The 21,638-nt window shown below is 39.5% G+C and overlaps 1 protein-coding gene across 2 annotated transcripts; it reads left to right on the forward strand.

Annotated features, from left to right (window-relative positions):
* The first annotated feature begins 230 nt into the window (after window positions 1–230).
* Window positions 231–21,638, forward strand: QTRT2 (queuine tRNA-ribosyltransferase accessory subunit 2). 2 transcript variants are annotated; one of them, XM_016200236.2, is made up of 9 exons: window positions 231–319; window positions 4,297–4,517; window positions 5,288–5,343; window positions 7,297–7,373; window positions 9,092–9,304; window positions 13,230–13,429; window positions 15,531–15,682; window positions 17,751–17,868; window positions 19,532–21,638. In XM_016200236.2, the coding sequence occupies exons 2-9, from the start codon at window positions 4,318–4,320 to the stop codon at window positions 19,761–19,763; spliced, it is 1,248 nt and encodes a 415-aa protein (XP_016055722.2). In that variant the 5' UTR covers window positions 231–319; window positions 4,297–4,317; the 3' UTR covers window positions 19,764–21,638. The 2 variants fall into 2 exon arrangements, with proteins under 2 accessions (XP_016055722.2, XP_016055723.2); XM_016200237.2 differs by lacking the exon at window positions 231–319 and adding an exon at window positions 418–674.

The raw sequence follows: 21,638 nt of genomic DNA on the forward strand, positions 1-21,638 counted from the left end.
TGTAGTTCCTCCGCCCGCCTGGAAAGCACTCGTGGGGCGCCGACGAACCACCACTCCCAGGAGGCTTTGCGCAGGCGGAACGAGTTAGCTCAGTCACCCTTGGCAACGGCAGCCGTCGCGGGTCCTCGCTCTGGCGGGAGTTCGCTTTGAGATTACCTTTGCCTTTCACTGGCGCTCGGTGATGACGCAATGCTCCCTGATTGGCTCTGCGGCGGAGGCGGTGGTTTAGGAGGCCGAGGATTCTGCCAGCCGGACACGTGGGAGTGAACTGTGGGGAGCCTGAGGGGTCTCAGGCCAAGAAAAGTTGGGAAGTGAGTAGGTGAGTGTCCCCTCTCCCTGATGGTGTGGGGACTGCTACGGGTGGATGAGCCGCGTCGCGCCCAGACGCTTCCTGGTTGTGTTGTACTAACGGTAATTGTACTCCCGCCATGTCTCCCCTTTCCTCTTCTGGGTCTTCTGGTGTGACTTCCTTCATCCAGATTTTCCCAAATCGTGTGAGCTTTCGCCGCGTCTCTGAGTGAGAGGGGCCTCCTTTCGACTGTCCTCTGCTTAAGCGACACGTTCTCAGCCGGAAGTTTCTTCCGGGACCGTGCAGGGTACTCGAGAGGGTTGGCATGACCCCGAGTCCCTGAGCCCAGCGCTCCGCGAGCCTGGAGGTGGCTCACCGGGCGACGGTAAATCCACCCTTATTCACTAAGCATATATGTTTCCGTGGACAGTGCACTCTGGAACACAGGGGTTCACAGGGCAGGGTTTGGACCCAGATACTTTGTGGCTGTAGGATCTCAGGCAACTTGTTTAATAACTCGAACCCATCTGCAAAAGGGGGGTGATAGCGATCGAAGGTCACTGTATGTGTAGAACTCTGCCAGGAAACGTAAACTAAGGTTAACCTGAAATTGTTGAAAATGAGATAAGGAAGGCCGTGCCCTCAGACTTTTGCAGCGATGTTAGGACCTGCCCTGTGTCTTCAGTGTCCATCAGAAGGGTGACGGTTGATTCAATTGTGTTACATCCGCCCTGGCTCAGTGGGTTAGAGCGTGGACCTAAGGTTGCGGTTGGACCTGGTCAGGGCACGTCCAAGAATCAGCCAGTGAATGCATAATTAAGTGGAACAACAAAGACATGTCTCTGTCCCACCCTCCTTTCCTTTCTTTCTCTAAAATCAATAAATCAATTAAAAAAAAAAAGTTAAAAATGTTGTGTTACATCCAAACTATGCAATGCCAAGAAGTAGTTATTTTAAAAGAAGTAGATATTTTATGTCTCGTCTTCAGGAAAGATATCCATTGTCTATTCCTGGGAGAAAAGCAAATTACAGAGAAGTGCTTACAGTATGTTTCCATTTTTATTTTAATTAAAAAAACATCCATTCCCATATTCAACTATGCTTAAATGTTTGTATGAGAATGGAGTCTGTAGAGGCTGTGAAAATGGGTAGAGGCAGAGAAGGAAGATAAGGGAAAAGAGGAACAATAATAAGAACGCTATAGCAAAATGGAATCTGTAACTATAAAATTATATCTTAACATTAGAGTTAATAAGTAAATATTGCATATGTTTATGGACAAGATTCGGGACTTCTAATAGACTACTAGCCTATAAGAGTACAGCCTCTAAAGCCAGATTTCTTTATGTCCTGGCCCTGCCACTTCCCAAATGGTGACTTTATTAGCCTCAGTTTCCTCATCTGTAAAATGCATATAATAATAGCTTCTGTCTTATAGGTATATATGATGATATATATTAGCGGAGTTAATATATAAAGAACAGTACTTGATATATAGTAAATGCCCAATAAATACTAGTTGCTACTATTGTCATTATGACTTTAAATAGGTGAAATTAATTTGTTAAATTTTATTGTGATCATTAACATTCAGACTTACTTCTACAATCTTGTTTTGTATTTTCTGTTTTTGGTGTGTTTTTTGATCAATTTTCTTTTTTCTTGCCCTTTATTGTATTAGCCAACTTTTCTTTACCCTCTCCTGCCCCTCCCCAGTGGGTTTGGAAATGGTTACTTAAAAATCTTTTAACACACATACTTAAAGTTTAAAGTTATTCACTATCTTTTTCCTCCCAGATAGGGTAAGAATTTTAGAATACTCTACTCGGAATAGTCTTATCTTCAGTTACTGCATTCTAGAATTTTAGAGTCTGTTACTTCTCTGTGTCTTTCTGAGTTAGCTCAGCGCAGCATATTGTTTAGAAGTCCTTCTGACTTTTTTCTGTGCATGTACAAACCTTGTAGAGTGTGTATGAATTTAATTTTAAAAATACAACTCGTGCATACATTTAAACTCTTTACAAAACTTAAATATGTTAGATGAGACAGAATTTTTAGAGTAAGGGGGGGAACCACCAAATTCTTGTCTCTAGCCCTTTCTGAAAAACTAGACTATATAGTTTCTTCCATTCTCATATGTTTGTGAGGGTAACTTATTGCAGTATTTAATAATCTCGGTCCCTTAAATTTTCATTAGTTCTTATTTATGTTTCAAAACGTATTGTTCTATATTTGGTTAATTCCAGTGTTCACTCACAATAACAGGCATTGATTCATTAACTTTAAAAGCGTATTTCTCATCTTTTTGCTTCCTGCCGATTCAATTCCCTGGAATTTACTTAGATTGCAAAATGCAGTTTTTAACCTTGCTACAAATGGCTTTAGAGTTCTGTTAGTTTAAAATATATTTTTATCACTTGAAATCAGAAGGTTATGTGCATTATCTGATAAATCAATAAGGAATATGATTGTGTAAACTAATGACATATATTCTAGAGTATGTTCTTATAATTTATATAAAGATAATTTATATTTGTATAATTTTTTTGGATATAAACATTTTCTTAACAGTTTTAATGTGTAATAACCAGGCTTTTAAAAAAATAGCTTTTATGTTGCTCTTTGTTAAAACATAACTTTTTTCCCTTAATAGTCTCCGTTTCTGTGGGTTTCACTGATACTTCTTTTTATGTCTTTGTGATAATTTGAAATAATGAAGCTTGAGTTATAGAAAATTGACCAGGCTTTCCTCAAACACTTTTGTTATTATTTTTAATAATTCATGTTCAGCATGATATCTTTTATAGGATCATGCAGAAAGTGGTTATTCTTATTTCTAAAATTCTAAAGACAGGATTGGCTATTTAATTTCAATATAAGAATTTATGACTCCCAAAAAAGTAATAGTCATATTCCTGAATATTTTTTAACTAATGATAGATAATGCTTATTTGTTTGGTAACATCTTAAACAATGGTTGACCTTCAGAGTGTGTTCCAGTATAATGCTTAAGAGGACAGGACCTAAGGTTGGAATCTCTAGATAGCTGTAGTAACTTATCTACTAATAAAACTGGGCCTATCTGCATTGGGAAGAATTCAGGAGGGTTATAGTACTTGCTGTAGATGTGCTGGTATTTGTAAAATGCTGGTATATCCAGTGACATTTTGTACATTATCTGCTGTGCCTGATTACCAAGTTTAGTACATTTTAAGAAGTGGAGTTTAGGATTTGCTTCACTAAATAATAATTAATTAATAGCTTCCAACAAAGTAATTGATAATGTTTTCTGATTTTTTTCTCCCTGTGTATCTAGAGAAGTTAGAAAGTATATCTTAATTTTTTTAATCAAATATTTTTCTTTCCCATTTATAAAAGTAAAATTGCTTATGAATTACATGTATGCTCCATACAGTTTCTCATCTCTGGACACCAGGTAAGAACAAATTGGAAAATAATCTCACCTCAGACGTAATCTCTTTATCTTTTGATGTATATTCTTTCATATATTTTAATAAACACCAGAATGCTGTTTTGGGACCTGTTTTCTTCTTTTAACTTTATATTAGACAAAATTGCTACGTTGCCTAGTATTCTCTCAAATTAGAGAAAAAAATAGATCAAATTAATAACCAGTATTTCCTAAGCAGCCTGACTTTTTCCTACACATTTGCAAGGCTGAGAGCAAGCCTTGGCTTCATAGCACTCCTTCCATGATTAGTCTTCACTTCCGTCTTTCCATTTGTTTGGATTTCATCAGGTCAGACAAAAATTCCATCACTGAATTTAAATGTAGTTGATGTCGTCATAGTGCTCTGGGACTTTGGGAAAAGTATCTTGTTGACTCTGTGACTTTTCCCATTCCCCTATTCCTGATACTGAAAAAATCCTAGGCTGGAAGTAGTAATAAACATGCTATCATTTATTTTTTTGTAGGTTGCTATCTTTGCAAAATGTGTAGCCTTTGGATGTCATGAAACAGTTTCTGAATTTAATTCTCTTATCAGGACCTGGAGGAATCCCTCAGGATGAAGCTGAGTCTTACCAAGATAGTTAATGGCTGCCGCCTAGGAAAAATAAAAAACCTAGGCAAAACAGGGGACCGCACCATGGACATTCCAGGCTGCCTTCTGTACACCAAGACTGGCTCTGCCCCACACCTGACCCATCACACACTGCACAGTATCCATGGGGTTCCTGCCATGGCTCAGCTTACACTGTCATCACTGTGAGTAGTAGATCCAACCATTCAAGTTTCAACTTTGGCAGCAGCTTAGTTACTTTAATAAGGTACAGTAAAGCAAAAGACTTTTTTACTTTATGTATAAAATTTGTACATTTTTAGAATGAAATCAGAAGAAATATATCAAATGTTATACATCATCTGGCTCTAATCTGGAAGCCACAGGCCAGACCTCCATGTTAAAGCTGTTTCACTTTTCCTCTGCACCCAAGGTCCCATACTGCCATCATTGCCTCTGCTCCCAGGGGTGTCAGGGCAGGGAATGCTCTATGAGAGCTAAACTTGGAGCCTAAGGCTGCCTTCATGCCCCAGCCTCAAAGATTTCTGTCTCTGCATATGTACTTGCATGTACTACTTATGGAAACAGAGCTAATGGAGTTAGATCGTTTTGTGTAATGGGCATATTGACTTTATCTTTAATTGAACAATTTACTATATGATGAAATGACTCTGCAGTATCGTGTTAATAATAAACTGATTTTGAAGGGGCAAGGGAAGCAAGAAAATCCAGATATTCTGGAGCAGTTGACCTTGGCCAGTTTTTCTTCTCACAGAACCACTTGCAAATTGAAAGCCTTTACTCTGGCTAATGAACCTAGCCTGGTGAGTTGGGCCTCTTGATAATGGTGTATTTGTTGTTGAAGATTACACTTACTGTCACGTAGCATGTTTGGGTGAGAAGAAGGCTTCAGTTGTTGTATAGAGTGTGGAATTGATTCATCATTATACCGTGTATTTTTCTGTTTTACTAACAGGGCAGAGCATCACGAAGTCTTGATAGAATATAAGGAAGGAGTTGGAAAGTTTATAGGTAAACTTAATTAAGTTATTTGTGTGTGCCTTGCGATATATTAATTTGGAGTTTGGAGGTGCTGTTTATTCTTCGATTTTTCATTCATACATTTATTCAGCATCTAAGAACCAGGCATTGGGGATTCAAAGACGAATAGGAAACAGCTCATGGAACCCAGAGCCTAGTTAGGATAAAGATAAACAGGTAATTCCAGTAGAGAGTGGTGACTACATTTGCAGGATGAGGGATATGTACATGTATCATGAGAGCGAGAGGAGAAGCACATAACCTGCTATAGGGTACAAGTGGAAGGAGGTCAGAATAAAGAATGAATTCTTGATAGAGAAAATGAGGGGTCACCTTAGCTGGGTCAAGGAAGAGGGAGTTAGCCAGGTGAGGAGGTGCTGGTAGCAGACAGGTGTGGGCAGATATAACAGGCATGGAGCAAAGGCCCAGAGGCGAGACACTGCATGGGGCATCCCTAAGATCCAAAGTAGTCTTGTCATGTTTGAGCCTAAAGCATAAGGCAGAGGACAGAGAGTTTATAGACTGCTGTATTCTGATATGTTAATGTTATCTTTTGTTATAGAAATAGAATTTTAAATGCAGATGTGTGCGTCCACTTATAGGGAAAGCTTAGCAGTGACAGCTAGAGAACATTCTTCTGTGGACTACCTTCTGAAGCTTTTTCCGATATCTAAGACTCAAGAGAATCAAAATCCTCTTTCCGTTTTCATTCAGTCCTCTGCTTCTGAGGGAAACTGCGTGGTGACTTTGTTGTCACAAGGCCCTATATTTCAGTTGAGGAATTTATGTAATATCGTTTTTCTCTACCTGAGATCAGTTTTAATTACCAGCTCTAAAGTATACAAGCATATAATTAAGTGAAAATAGCTAATATAAACAACTATCTTTTTGACTAAAGAACTTAAGAAACTGTCATCTTGAGTCAATGAAACTTACTGAAAATGAGATTCATTTGCACTATCCTATAGCTTCCCATTTTATTTTATTTTATTTTATTTTAGTTTTTATTTTATTTTTTAATCCTCACCAGAGGATATTTTTTCCAGTGCTTTTCAGAGAGAATGGAAGGGAGAGAGAGAGAGAAACATTGATGTGAAAGAGACACTTCAATTGGTTGCCTCCCACACATGTCCCAACTGGTGCCCGGGATTGACCCTGCAACCGAGGTACATGCCCCTGGCTGGAATCAAATCCTGGACCCTTTAGTCCGAAGGCTGATGCTCTAACCACTGAGCCAAACCAGCTAGGGCCTGTAACTTCCCTTTAATTCTGCCCCTAGGGACTCATGATGTGAGACAGCTTTATTACTAATGAGGTTACTTTTTGATTAGATCATTTCATCTTTCCAGGAGCTAGTTCCTCTTGCATAGTACCTAGAATGAACGTACTTGATACTAAATTCTTCTTCAAAGGTCAACATGTCATTAAACACTTTCATTGTATCTCATACTTTAAGATATACCTTCCTTTTGTTTTTTTCTGTTTGTTTGTTTTTTTGTTTTGTTTTTAATATATCTTTATTGATTTCAGAGAGAGGAAGGGAGAGGGAGAGAGAGAGACAGAAACATCAATGATGAGAGAGTCATTGATCGAGCCCGCAGCCCGGGCATGTGCCCTGACCGGGAATCGAGCCCCGATCGCCTGGATCCTAGGTCGACGCTCAACCGCTGAGCCACACCCAGCCGGGCTATACCTTCCTTTTGTAACAACTCACTATGTTATTAGAAATGAACCTTTACAGTTAATTCTTCCTTTAGATTAGAGGTTTCAAAGTAATCTTTTCATTCATGTTGATAGGCCTTCTGTCGTATAAGATCAGGTATGAGCAGTTTACTGTGCTCAGTGTTGCTTTGTCCAGTAGTACACATGCAGCTGCTCTCTGGTACAATGCAGTGATATTGTTGATGTAAGTGCTTTCAGGGGTTCTTGTTTATGTCTATACAGGTATGCCAGAATCGCTCCTGTACTGCTCCCTGCACGATCCAGTCAGCCCCTGCCCAGCTGGTTATGTAACAAATAAGGTGTGTTCTCAGAAGTTCCTCCAGTGCTGCAACTTTGTCCCAGGAAGTCAGCCTGTTGTATCCCTCAAATGCTAGGGTCCTACTGCCTGGGATGTTGGCCCATTCCTCACCCCTTTTTGCCTTCTCTTTATTTCTGTGAATATAGTGGGATGGGGTGGTTTATGGGAGTTAAAGGAGGTCTGTCTGTGGATGAGGTTAAGGTAAGGAATGTATCTTCAGCTTCTCATTGTTGCAAAAATTTGGAGCTGGAGAAGGGTTAAGTACATCCCCAAAAAAGAAATTGCTGATGGTAGAAAACAGTAATCTTTTGATGCCATGCTTTATTTGCAGTTTTAACCACCTCAGGAAGAGTGGGGAAAGTTGCTGATGAGTGTTATCACATGTATAACTATATATAGTAGAACCTCAGTGTAATACTGCTTGTTTTTAGAACAGAATTTGAAAAGCTGGGTCCACAGCCAGAGATTTTTAGCTAGAAGATCAGTATCTAAAGGACTTCATTAAAAGTTTTCTCCTGAGACACGGCCCCATTGCATTGTCCTTGAGGACAGCATTCTGGCATGGCTTCAGTATAGGGTGGGCAAAAGGAGGTTTATTCTTGTGAGTATGCAAAACACAGTTTATTCTTATATTATTATTTATTCTTGTATATTTTTCCATATGTACAACTGCAAACCTCCTTATGCCTACCCGTGTATATACTGCTACTTTACAAATGCAATTCCTTTTCCTGCACCCACTTTATTGAGGTCAACAATATTTATCACTCTTACCTAAGATTACTATTTTAAATTACTCTTCTGCTTTAAACTTCTTTTTATTTTGTAATTTGTATTCAAAAGAAAATATTTTGACATCAGTTATCTACTCTGTTTATAAAGGAGAGAGGATTCATTTAAATGTTTATGCCAAAATAAAAGAGTGTATGTTGCCTCCCCACCTATGTCCTTGTCAGTCTCTTCAGAGAAGAGAGGTGCTGTAGAAGTAACCAAAGAAACATAGAGGTTCTCAAGTACTATGGGATTTATGTCTTAGCCCATAATTCTGTATGTAACTTAACTTGGTAAATGTTTAATGATGTGTGAGGCCCTAGACTGTGCTTGTGGGGCACAAACATGAATTGGGATACTCTAGAAATATACAATGGTATTCCAGGGGCTCTCATTTCTATAGAAGAAATAAGCACAAATTTCTGAAAGAGCCTAGAAGGGTGAGCAATTGATTATGCCAGGGCTAGTTTGGGGAGCATATTAGAGGAGGTGATATTTGAACTCTGTCTTGAAGGGTGCATAGTATTTTACCAGGCAAAGAAGTAGGGGAAGGGTATTTCAGTCAAAAAGAGCAACATAATCAAAGACAGACGAATCCAAGTCTGTGGTGTATTCAGGAACAGCATGGGTAGAGAGGTGGGGAAGACTGGAAGACTGTGCTTCTGGAAAAGTATGACAGAATTCTTGGGGCAAGCTCAGAAGTTGGCTTGTGTGGCCATTGAAGGATTCTCTGATCTACAAGGTTGTTAGAGAACTTGAAGTATAGTACAGTACAGTACAGTACAGTATAGTATAGTATAGTAAACCTCTTACCATGTCTAGGATGTTGAATTGCTACCATCTCTCTAGTAAAGAAGAATTAAATTCAGAATTGCTTTAGCATTTTATTATTTTCTTTTTATTTGCATTTTATTCTTGCTAATTCCCCATCACCTTGTTCCTTGGCAGTCTGTATCTGTGTGGGGTGTTGGAGGACGAGTGGAAATGACTGCTTCCAAGTTCATGGCAATTCAGCAGGCCCTTCAACCAGACTGGTTCCAGTGCCTCTCAGATGGAGAAGCATCTTGTGCAGAAACAACTTCTATAAAAAGAGCCAGGAAGTCTGTTGACCGATCGCTTCTATTCCTGGATCATTGTCTGCGGCTACTGGAAGAGTCAGAGGTAAAGCTGTACATCACACTACTCCTCTTTCTTTGAAACTCTTGCTAATTGACATTCCATGATACCGCTTTTTCTTTTCCTCCTACTTCTCCACTCCTCACTTCTTGGTCTCTTTTATGCTCTCCTATTTTTTTTCCTGAACCATTAAGTATTATTACTCTCTCGGATTCTGTCTAAGGTTCTCTTTACATCCCACTGTATATGTTCTCACTAGGTAGGCTTCCCTTAGTTTTTTATTGCCGAATACTTCTAAAATTGTAGGTACAATCAAGATCACTCTGCTTAGCTTCAGAATCATATGACTACAGGGCTTTAGCTGGGTTCTGTCACTAGAATATCCCTCATGTGCACCTTAAACTCAGGTAACCAAACTCCCATATTTTCTCTTCAAACCTCTTCCTTTTGCTCTCCATCAATACTCTATCTCAGTTTTTGGCAAACACCAAGTTCCTCAGCCCAGAAGTTGGAGTCTTTCAAGACTCCTTTCACTATCCGATTTAATCTCCAATATTCACTCCACTTTGATTCTATCTCCCTAAATATACCTAGAATCTGCCGTGTTATCACCCTTATTACCACCTTAAGGCATCATAACCTCAGATTCTCTTATGTAGACAATTACCTTTTAATTGTTCTTTCTGCCTCTGTTCTCCTTTCCACCCAATCCATTTTCAGCCCTGCTATCCGAGAGATCTCTGTAAAGCCCAAATATCAACCCTTTGCTCACTTTCCTAAAAGAATTTGGTGGTTCTGCACCTCAACTTTTACAGGGCATGGCCGGCCTGCAGAAACCTGGCCTGTCCCTATTCCTCCAGCTCAGCGTGGCCTACTTTCTCCTGTGATTGGCACTCTGGCCCTTCTGCGTTGCTTGCAGTTCCCTGAGGCTTTATCCTGTTTCATGTCGCTGAGCCTGTATGCAGACTTCCTTCTGGACTGTTTCGTGTGTGTTTTTTTATTGTCAGCCATATTTCTCCTCTTGCTTCCAGATCTGGCTCATTTAATCCCATTGTTCATTTTAGGAAATTGCTCCTGACCCTTCCAGGAAGTTCTTTTCATTCCTTTAATTTGTATGTAGCTATAGTATAGCCCCAATCATATTGTATTGCAATGATTTATTAAACTTTGACCTCCATAAGCTCAATTTCTGTGCGTCAGTTTTGTATCTTCGTCATGTAGCAAAATTCTTGACACAAAGTAAGCCCTCAGTAAGTGCTTGCTGATGGTGAATGGTTATGATGGGTGAGGAAGAAGCTGTAGCAGTAAATAAGGGCTCCTGATAGCAGAGTTAGTGATGCTGGAAAAGGATGCATTCACTAGGAGAGAGCAGAGGGAGGAGACGATCAGAAGACAGCGATCAGAGGGGAGAGTCAGTGCCTGATAATTTATGTGGAGTCGTCCTGAGCAGCGATCAGGTCCCACTATGGCAGGTGCATTCAGTTTGAGGAACATTGTTATTTTGAGTTTATCAATAAAAATATAATTTGACTAATGAAGTTAACTGTACATGAAATAATTAGAGGAAACTTAGTTGTCATTCTGAAGAGAACTCTCAGTATCTGCAGTACAAGTTCAGCCTGGGACACTGTGTGGGTCTGAATTGTTAGTGTTGCTCACTAGCCATTGTTTTGAGCCAGTAATTATCCTTGTAGAACAAATATTGTCTGATGAGTAGAAAGGAGGAGAAAGTATGAGAACATGATATTAGGAAGGCCAGATGGGCCTCAGGCCTTTCTTCTGTGTCATAGTCAGCCTCGCCATTTCACACTATTTCAGTGTGGATCAAATGCTGGGGTTCCTCTCTGTACCCCTTATGCTTATGCATATGCTGTTGTCTTGATATGATTGTTAATAATGCCCCTCGCAGTCTTTAATGTGTTCCATTTCAGACACTGATTATGTTTCATCCTACTTCTTAAACCCATGAAATGGAGTTTCCCAGGTAGGGCTGTGTCAGTCATGTAAAGGGCAAGCCTGTGTAACTGCCCGCTTTGTATGTCTGCATACATCTTTCCCTTTTCCAGTGATCCCTTCTCTTATTCACTGGATCCTCTTATTCTGAATGCCCTCAAATGTTGGAAGCTCCCCAAGGTTCTGTCTTTGGACTTCTTTTCTTCATATATTCCCTAGGCCGGGGATGGCAAGTGGGTTTCGTCCCAAGGTGCTTGGAGCTGTTCCTAGTGCGGCAGGAAGAGTGGTCTGCTAGCCTTGTCTGCCATGGAAGCAGGAGTGGGGAGTGGCCGCCCTGTGCCAAGTGTCTTCCATTCTAGCCTGGGCACTCGCATTTGTATCATGTGTACAACCTTAGGCCTGTACAGTTGCTAAATGTACATGTCCCTCTGATACCTCAAACTCAGAATACACAAAACAGCATATTCTTCTTACCTCAGCCTCGCTATTTTTTTAGGATTCCCTGTCTGCTCTTCTCAGCACTTCCTGGACTTCCAAAACGGGGCAGGAGTCATCCCAGACTATCTTCACCCTCTCCTTGGACAACTAATCAGTTGTGTTGATCATACCTCCTGATGAGGTCTCAAATCCACCCCTCCTCTTCACCCCACGGGCACTGCCTTAGTCCAGGTCCTCTTGGTCTTTTACCTGGATTATTACAGTTGTCTTGTACCCCATCCTTTAGCCATACTCCCCCTTAATTCACTCTCCACACAGTATCCAGGAGTGTTCTTCCTGGAGGAATAGTCTGATGGTGCCCCTCCTGCTTAAAATAAGAAGTGAACATCCCTCTTCACAGCCTGCCAGACTCCCTCCTCACCCCTCTGTTCTACCAGAGAGCCACTGTTGATTTGTGTATTTCCTTGCAAACCTCACTTTTATAGTTACATGCACATAATTATTACACATGTGTGCATATCTACATGTGGTTTTTATAACATTATGATCATACGTTCATAAATTTCCTTGTTTCTTGCTTAATATCTTGATACTCTTTTCCTGTGAATATATTTGTAGGAGAAATTTGTAGAAGTGGAATTTTAGGATATAAAGATGAAAACACTGATGTTGTGATAAGTTTCGTGTACTCCCATGAGGCTGGACTAATTTTTACTCTCTAGTTATCAAGGTCTATAAGTACATTTATCACTTTCACTTCCACTATGTTGTTATCTTTGAGCTTTTTTGTCAGTATGATGGCCAAAAATGGGTATCTGATTGTTTCCAATTTGCACTTCCTTCCTATGAGTTTTATTTAGTAACTTCTCCATATGTGTACAGGGCATTTACATCTCTTTTTCTGAAGCTCACGTTCACATATCTGCCTAGATTTCTAGAGGGTCGTCACTTCCTTAAAGGATTTTTGGACCTTTTGTATGGTGTAGATATTTACCTATTCCTCCAAAAAGTAAGTTCTCCTTTGCCCTTGGTGATACTATATTTCACTAGAGAAGTTCTAATGTTTTTGTACTCAAATATGTCAGCCTTTTCCTGCAAGCTTTAGTTGCTTAGGAAGGCCTTCCTTATGTCAAGATTATAAAAATATTCAATATATTCTTCTAATACTTGTGTAACTATATTTTATATTTAGATTTACTTTTAAGGATGGTGTGCAGTAGCTTGGGGGTGACTTCAAGCAGGCCTGGAGAGTCATTGAAATAAATTGAAACCGTTCCTTTGTTTTTTTCCTCTTGTACCTGCTCAGCGTGCATTTAATTTAAGCTAAAGCATGGCTGCATTTGTTGATTGCCTCAGTTTCTCCTCAGTCTTTTCTTACTTATTTGGGTGGCCTTCAAATTGTGCTCTTTGGAACCCTAAACGTTCTCAGGGTAGAGTGAGCACCATTTCCCTTCATGCCTCACCTATAACAGCTTCACCGAAATCTTGTCTGTCCTTTGGGCTTCTGTGTAAGGTTCATTTAAACACAGGTCTCCACCCCTGGAAACCATTAAAAACATTCAGTCTTTTCTTACCTTAGGTCCTTCAGAAAAGTACGATCATTGGAGTGATTGAAGGTGGAGATGTGGTGGAGGAGAGGCTGAGGTCAGCACGAGAGACAGCCAAGCGGCCTGTAGGTGGCTTCCTCCTGGATGGCTTTCAAGGGAACCCAGCAACTCTGGACACTCGACTGGACTTGCTGTCATCAGTTACCGCAGAGCTGCCGGAAGACAAACCAAGGCCAGTGCCGAGTGAGGGTGCTGGCCAGGCCACATGCGCCCGGAACAGGAGTGCTAGGGGTCGTGTATTATGTAGTCTATACACGGGCATGTCTTTTGATGTTTTGATTATGTCCTTTCTGGACTGAGTCTTCGGGGGCTCACCGTAGGGGAATTTCCATCAAGGCTGTCCTGTGCTTGAATGTAGACCTGAGGATAGTTGCCGTATGAATTCGTTTACTTGATGCTCATCTAAGTGAGGGCCAGTGTCATACCATTTCCCTCATTCTTGCGCCAAATACAAAACCTTTTCTTTATACATTATAACATGTTTTCTGGGGACAGTTTAAAGCCATGGGCACTTTGGCCTTCGCTGAGGAAAGTTGAGGGCAGATCTGGGATGGCTAGCAGAATGAATATGGACACTACTAACGAGGACCTTTAAGAAGTTCCTAGACTTGAGGCAGTGGTATCATTGTTTGAAATTGAGGGGGCTGGCAATAGTAGTGGGTTTGGTTCTTTCCATAAATCATAGGTTTTACTGTGTGCTGGTGAGAGGAGATGATCTACAAGATTCGAAGCTAAAAGTCCCAAGTTTCTGAATGCAGCTGATGTCTTATGAGACTACTCCCTTTTTTTTTTTAAAGACCAGTCTTTTTTCCCACTTGGTGTTAATATTTATGCTCTTTCCTGCAGATAGAGTAAGAGGTCTGATTATGGGGTGCTGTTTTATACACCTTGGGCTGTTGGCTAGTGTCTAATACATGGAATTTTACTACTCTTTAAAAATCCAGGTTTACCTTGGAGTAAAGCTTATGAGTCTTAGGTAGAGCGTGATGATGTTTTACACCTGTACATGCCTGTGTACACACTAGCTGGAATGAGATCTTTTCATTGCTCCAGGCAGCATTTGCCCCAATTTTAACCCTGTTCTCTGTGCTCACTGCTCCCCCTCCCAGTTCATTCTGGTATAGGCAACAATTTAGCGCTGGTATTTCTAGTCATTTTCTGGACTTCTTGAGTTAAGTGCTCACAGATGTCTGTTACTGGATTTGAAAGCTGGGATTGTTTTTTCTTTCTACATGTGTAGAAATGCCAGCTTCAGTTGGAGAGGAGATCTGAAACATTACGTTACTTGAGGGAAACTATAGTCAGAAAAACCAGCATATATTTAAGGATTCTGGTTGTTTAATATTACATAAGCCTTTTTTTTTGGCCTTCTTTTAGAAATCAGAGAGTCTGTAAGCTTTTCTCTGCCAGTTCATAAAAGGAACTATGGGTAGAAAAACAAACATAAAAGACAGCAGCCAACCAGCCCTGATCTAGTGCATCTCCCCGTGGTATTTTAGTGGCAAAACCTGGTTGAGTATTAATATTCTCAGAACGCCTTGCCCGGTACCTCTAAAATTACCACCTCATTCCACCATGCAGACGTTTTATTAATGGAGAAAATATAAAGAAGCAGCATAAATAAAGCCAAATAGATTCCTAGATTCTATGGGCAGAGTTGAAATTCTGAGAGCAGGAGTTGCTTTGTAAATGAAACTATGAACAATACAGTAGATAAAAATGTCTTTCTGGAACCAATTATAAAAACGAATTATAGGCAACATACAGTTAAAATATACACGTATCTGAGGGGGAAATAAAGCACACAGCTTTGCACTCTTAAAAAATCTATGTGGCGGATGGGTAGGCTATGAAGTTCAGTCTGAGACTAGGAGGTTGTCCAGAACAGATGAGAGGAGAAAGGAAACTAGCCTTTATTGAGTTTCTCATTGGGGCCAGAAACTACACCATGTGCTTTTTCAAATATCTTATTAATTCTCACAACAGTCCTGTGAGGTATGTATTAATACTCTTATTTTTAAAATGAGAAAACTAAAACTCAGAGAAGTTAAGAAACTTTCCCAAAGAACACAGCAAGTAAATTAATAGCAGAGCTGGGATTCTAGCCCAGATCTCTCTGCCTCCAAATCAAAGGTTCTTTCCACCACATCTTATTATTTGCTGCCTGCCATGCTAACCATGACTGATGGTTTTCATTATTATTTTAATGCCCGCTGGAAAGACTCCTGGATTCCTGGCATTGTCCTCATGTCACACTGTTCTTATTTTCACAGGCTCATCTGTGGTGTGAGCCGGCCAGATGAGGTGCTAGAGTGTATCGAAAGAGGAGTGGACTTATTTGAGAGTTTTTTCCCTTATCAAGTGACAGAGCGCGGATGTGCCCTGACTTTCAGCTTTGATTACCAGCCAAATCCTGAGGAGACATGTAGGTCTTTTGAAGTTAATCTCAGTGTTATCCTTAAGTTTCTTCTATTTCCTATCAATTTTTGGCTTATGATTCAAGTCAGAAATATGTGCATACTATAAAGTCAGCCTTTTATAAAACTCCGTCTTTGTTTCTTATCTGTACCCTCTGGCATGTTGGTCCACAAGGCCCAGGTACTTAATACCATACACATAGCTCATCAATATTAGAAAGTAATTTTGGAATGAGCAGAAGCAAAAAAAGAAAACAAAACCTCTTCTATTAACAGCCTGAAAAAGACCATTCAGAGTGAATAGTGATGAAAATCTAAGAAAATAAAACCTTTGAACTGCCTGGTAAAAGTTAATTCATTTTTTCACAATAGAGTTCTTGTCTGCTTTTTGCAAATCCTGTGCTATTAAAATACAGGGAGTCTCACCCCCTCTGGTCCTAGCGTTACTTTTGCTTTTTTGTCTTTGTGTGCACACTGAGATGTGGAAGCTGTTTTCCTCTGCTAATACTGCTTTGAAGCACTGCCATTTTCTTTTATTGTTTAGTTATTCAGAAGTCAGGGAAACCAATTTTCAATTCTGACATTTAACTGGCAGTTGTAAAGGAATTGGGACGTGTACTTTGGGCCAGGGTCTCTTGAAGCATCTACCCAGTTTTTGAGGAGAACGTTGCATGCCCAGTGTTCCCTCTGGCCTTCTTTCCCTTCCTGCTGTCCTTTGAACTCCTCCTCTGCCGCTGTCACCCTTAAATTTGACTAGAGCTAGAGACGTCATTTAAAGGTTCATTTCATTCTCCATAAGTTACCAAACTTCATTCAGAAGATGTTACACTTTTATAAAGCAACTTAAGCATTAATCTAAATGGAATTACTCTGGAAACAAACTAAATCAGGTTAGTCAAATTCTTATATATAGGAAGTCAGTTTTACCATCCTTTAGACAGACCAGAATGTAATGCATGTGGGTAGGTATACTATAAATACTTTATAAATGTTCATGACTTTATTTACAAGCTTAAGTATTTCCACCAGGACACAGGTAGCTATTAGTCATCCCATACCATGAATATGCAAAACTTTGAAAAAGAACCTGATATTGTTCCTTTTTGGCCAGAGAAAGCTTTTTCTTTATGATAAGGAAAATTGAAATAGTTTGAACATTTTTATTAAAGTATTATTATTAATCACATTTGTGTATGTGTGTATAGTAAATTATAGTCCCTTGCCAATTACAAAGTGAAAATTACAAAGGAGTAAGTTGCAGCAATTCCCTCAGTGACAAGGATTTCCCAGAAGCCAGGGCTTTGCAGGCTCCTGTATCACCACGCAAATTCATGGCAGCAAAGTATAGCCCTGTGCTCAGTGCTCAGGTCACACTGCTCTTTCTCCATTGACTTGGACAGAATTACCTTCCTAGGACCATCTGCCCATTCTCGTTGGGCCAACCTTGAGATTGTTATTATTCTCTCCCAGAAATACTTATCTACTCGCCCTGTTTAAGGCAGCTGGCTCTTTGCATGGGAACTGGTGCTTCTCATGTAATTAATTCCAGGAATGTTTTTTCTTAAAGCAAATTGTTCAAGGGAACAATTCAGTTCCCCATTTGATTCTGGATAATCTGAGTTCCCTGGAGGACTGGAGTCTCCGTACAGAGCACATAAATTTAAACCATATTCTACTTTGAATCTTTTTGGATCATAGGAAGTTATAAAGCCCAGTTAATTTGCATGTGCATTATGATGAGACATAACTTCAACACACACACACATTTATTCACACATGCACACTAACTAGTTTGTAAAAATAATTTCTTGACAGTAAGAGTATATTATATACTTGTAACCATAATTTGTTTGACATTGTTGAATCTCCAAATTTTGATATTGTAGATTTATAGATAGTGGGTCAGTGATCATCCTGGTACATATTGCTATTTTTCTTGTGTCGTTTCTTTAGGCTAAACTCTCAGGAGTGGACTTACAGGGTCAAAGAGCATGAAATAGTAACTAAAGTAAAATTCTCCCAGTGTCACTCTTTATCTAATCTTCATTCAAGACTTTTTATTGGTTTCTCCTTCAGTATTACAACAAAATGGGACACAGGAAGAAATAAAATATGTGGATCAAACAAAGAAAATGAAAACAACCAGTGGCTACCAAGAAATGACATCATTTGAAATTAATCTGAAGGAAAAAAAGTAAGGAATTTTTTTAAGTTTAGATTTTGGTTTCTGACTTTTAAATTTCAGTCTGTTTTAAAAGTTTACATAACTGTTCCCTTTCAGTTTATGACTTTATAAAATATTTATAGTTGGGTATTAGTTAGTCCTTCTCAAATTCAGTTCCAGAAAGCCTTTTTTTCTGCAGATGAATTTGTGTACTTTGTCTCATCAGAAAACTGAGCTAGATAACTATTGTTTTAGAAGAGCTGTCGTAAAGGTTAGAGCAAATCCATTGTTTGCTGTTTTTTACTCCTTCCAATTACTTTAAAAAATGAGAGAGCAAAATAAAGAGTTCAAGATAAAACACAACAAAGTTTTTTTAATTTTAAGGAACTTAAGTCATCTTGGTTATATATAGATTGTAAGTCTTAAATAAAATATTTACCTTTATAGAGAATGAATTAGGATATCTTGTAACTTTGTACATGTTTTGTCAAGAGTGGAAATAATTAGTGAACGAGTGAGTGGTTTATCTGTGAGTTTGGTATACTCGCTTTAGTACTTGGGTGTTTTTGGTCTTATGTGAAGGGACATTCTAGGGACTGAGATTTATTGATGTCTATTTAGTAATAGTACTGAATTGAAAATTTATGAAAGAATATAAAAATCCTGGTTCTTACCTATTCTATAGGGGCTTCCTGATTGTAGGTCTGAAATAATAATGTTTACCACATTTAACTTCTTGAAAAATAACCGAGGAGACTCATTCCTATTTTTTTAAGCATTAGGGTAAAATAAATTGTAACTTACTACTAAAATTCTCTATACGTTATGCATTTAGCTGGAAGTTGTAGTTTTCTTATTATCAGCACTAGACTCAAAATTATGGAGTCTTGGAGTTTGGATCCTAGCACTGCTCATGCCTATGTGACGTTGACCAAGTCATTTGACTTCTTTTCAGTAGTTGATGAAAGGTAACACATATATAGTGCTTAGTATGTGCTCAACAGTGTCCAAGTCTTTTAGTATATTAACTCATTTAATCCTTGGAACAACTCTATAAGGTAGGCACTGTTATTTCTCTTATTACCATTACAGATTAGAAAACCAAGACAGAGGGAGATTTAGTGACTTGCCCAAGTGAGCTCTGAGCCAGGAATCAAACCCAGGCATTGTAGCTTCAGAGCTTAACCCCTTCGTCGTCTTCATCAGTAAAATGACAAAAAAATGCCTGTCTCCATCGGCGGTTGACGAGATTAAATGAGACAGTGTATATAAAAGTGCTTTGTAAACTGCAAAAAGCTGTGCAAGTAAAAGGTTGAACCATGTCTTCTGATACTAGTTCTGGTGCAAACAGGAGAAATGTGCATTCATCAGAACAGCATTTCCTAACATTATGTCCCTGTACAGTGTGACCGACAGTGCTCAGCCTGAGGGAATGACCACAGGACTGTCTTTGCTACTTCTTTGTGAGCCTCAGGCTAGGAGGTTATATCCAGCCTCAGAGGACTCCTGAGTCCCCTGGTTCATTGTGCTGTGTTAACTTGGACCACATTGCTATCTTAAGCAGGTACCCAGCAGTACATTTGCCAGTATGTTATTAACTATATTGGTTATGCACCAGCAGAAGAGATAGCCTAGGCTGTGGAGTTCTTGTGATCCTCACTTTCTGGAATGTCCTTCTGACTTCCTTCCTCAGGTACCAGGAGGACTTTGACCCATTGGTGAGAGGGTGTTCCTGTTACTGCTGTAAGAATCATACTCGTGCGTACATCCACCATCTGCTGGTGACCAATGAACTGTTGGCCGGAGTCCTGCTTATGATACACAACTTTGAACACTACTTTGGATTTTTCCACTCTATTCGGGAAGCACTAAAAAGTGACAGACTGGCACAGCTGAAAGAGCTCATCCACAGGCAAGCGTCTTGAGACCTGGCACGCGGAAGTCTGACTGCACATGGAGCCAGTATCACTGCTGTCATGTGGGAAGAAGAGAACAAGAGATGATCCTAGTGTTCATCATTTATGTTGGAGAATCAGGTCTGCTCGGATAAGGAGCAGCTGTTCCAAACTCTCCCACATGAGGCTAAAGAGATTTTTTTCTAAAGACTTAAGTGACCTGATTGATCAGAAAGAATTGAACCATGACCTTTAATATTTCTGTGCTAAATAACTCTTTTAGTCAATAGAGATTCGTTTAGTCAAAGACAAAAGCTTTAGCTGTGAAGAGACGTCCGTGAAGTGGCGATAATGAGATTCTGAGGGTTCACTGTGCTGGATTGGAGCTTAAAGGGAGACGATTGGTCACGAGTAGCATGACCTTGTGGAAACATGCCTGTTGACTGGAGAGGGAATCTGCTTGATTCAAGGGTTTTCTTTAATTCTTATATTCTCTGGGGCCTCTTTCGGACACTTTTTGCCTTCCAAGCTGCCCCAGCAGTACAGTCAATCAGAAAGGGCTCTTGCAATTTAACCAGGCTCACCTCTCCATGGAACGTGGGGCTCACACATTGTTCCTATGACCTGTTGCCTCAGTGCACACTCCTTCATTTGGCTACACGGTCTATTTGTGATTTGTCTCCCCAGAGCTAATTGGAAGTTTACCTGTATCTGGTTGTACAGATCCATTATTGTCTTCCCTTCAGGTTCATGAATAGTCTGACCACATAATAACTGATGCCCCATTGCTTGGGGAGATTCCTCCACCATGTGTTCACTTGCACAGAGCATTGGACTAGTGAGTAGAGAATTGAGTTTCTCTGCTACTCTCTTCATGCCTGTTCCCTCCTGAATAAATGGGAACAGGCATAGTGGATAGGACTCAATGAACTTCTAAGGTTCCATCTAGCTCTAATATTTGGGGAACAAAAAGCTTTAGATTACAGTCATAGCCTTACTTGTTCTTGTTTATTGCTCACCATCGGCCTGATGAAAATTCAGCGGTTCCAGGAGCTAGGCAAGAGTAGAGAGACGTTTGAGAGCCTAAAAAGAGGTTTGGTCTGGATTTTGAAGTGGTTTGCGAATAGGCATTAGCACATTCTGAGGCTGGAAAGACCTTCCCAGATCATCTCTGATTCTGTGAGTTTTTTTCTGCTCTTGCCAGAGGAGTGACATTGGTGTTGATGGTGTGACAGTTTATTTTAACTTTTTGTGTGCTTTCTACATTTATGAAGCTTTCTATAAGAATACACATACACAGACACGTATACACATGGTTTTTGTAAAAACAACAGAACCAAAGAAATGCCTTTGCTCTGTTTGTAGGAGTGAAATAGATTTGTTTTATATTATTGTGCTATATTTTGCTGTTCATTTTAGTGGGTGTTGCTGAACATTTTCTAAAAATTATTATGTGGTTACTATATTTTTATGTGTTGGATGCCCACCTATATGGTTTTCTTTTATTAGTGGTATAGGCATGTCCATGAATTCTGTTTTGGAATTCACGAATTTTGGAATCCATAGACATTCCTGTGACCTCTCTCCTCCATGAATGACAAGGATACTTATGAGAAACAGAATCTGTGTTCTCAAGGATCTGATTGTTTTGAAATACGTTGGGTGTGACTTGTTCATATGTTTATATTCCTGTTCAATCCAGATCCATTTTTAGAAGAGTATTAGTAAATATCCCAGAATTCGTATAAATGTATGAGCTTTATTTATGTTCAAAACACTGAAAATTCTGCCCAATATTGTCCATTTTTCTGGGTCTTTTTCTTATTACCATATTTGGGGGGAAAATGTTTCTTTAATGTAAATCTGTTAAAGTCCATAGCCAATAAATATTTTTAATTAAAAATA

Source organism: Miniopterus natalensis, chromosome 6, assembly GCF_054644295.1.
Source record: "Miniopterus natalensis isolate mMinNat1 chromosome 6, mMinNat1.hap1, whole genome shotgun sequence".
NCBI lineage: Eukaryota > Metazoa > Chordata > Mammalia > Chiroptera > Miniopteridae > Miniopterus > Miniopterus natalensis.

Coding starts and splice junctions, on each gene's coding strand:
- QTRT2 (XM_016200236.2), top strand. CDS start 4,318: ATGAAGCTGAGTCTTACCAAGATAGTTAATGGCTGCCGCCTAGGAAAA. Junction 9,305..13,229: donor GGCTACTGGAAGAGTCAGAG/GTAAAGCTGTAC, acceptor TTCTTACCTTAG/GTCCTTCAGAAAAGTACGAT. Junction 13,430..15,530: donor CTGCCGGAAGACAAACCAAG/GCCAGTGCCGAG, acceptor TTATTTTCACAG/GCTCATCTGTGGTGTGAGCC.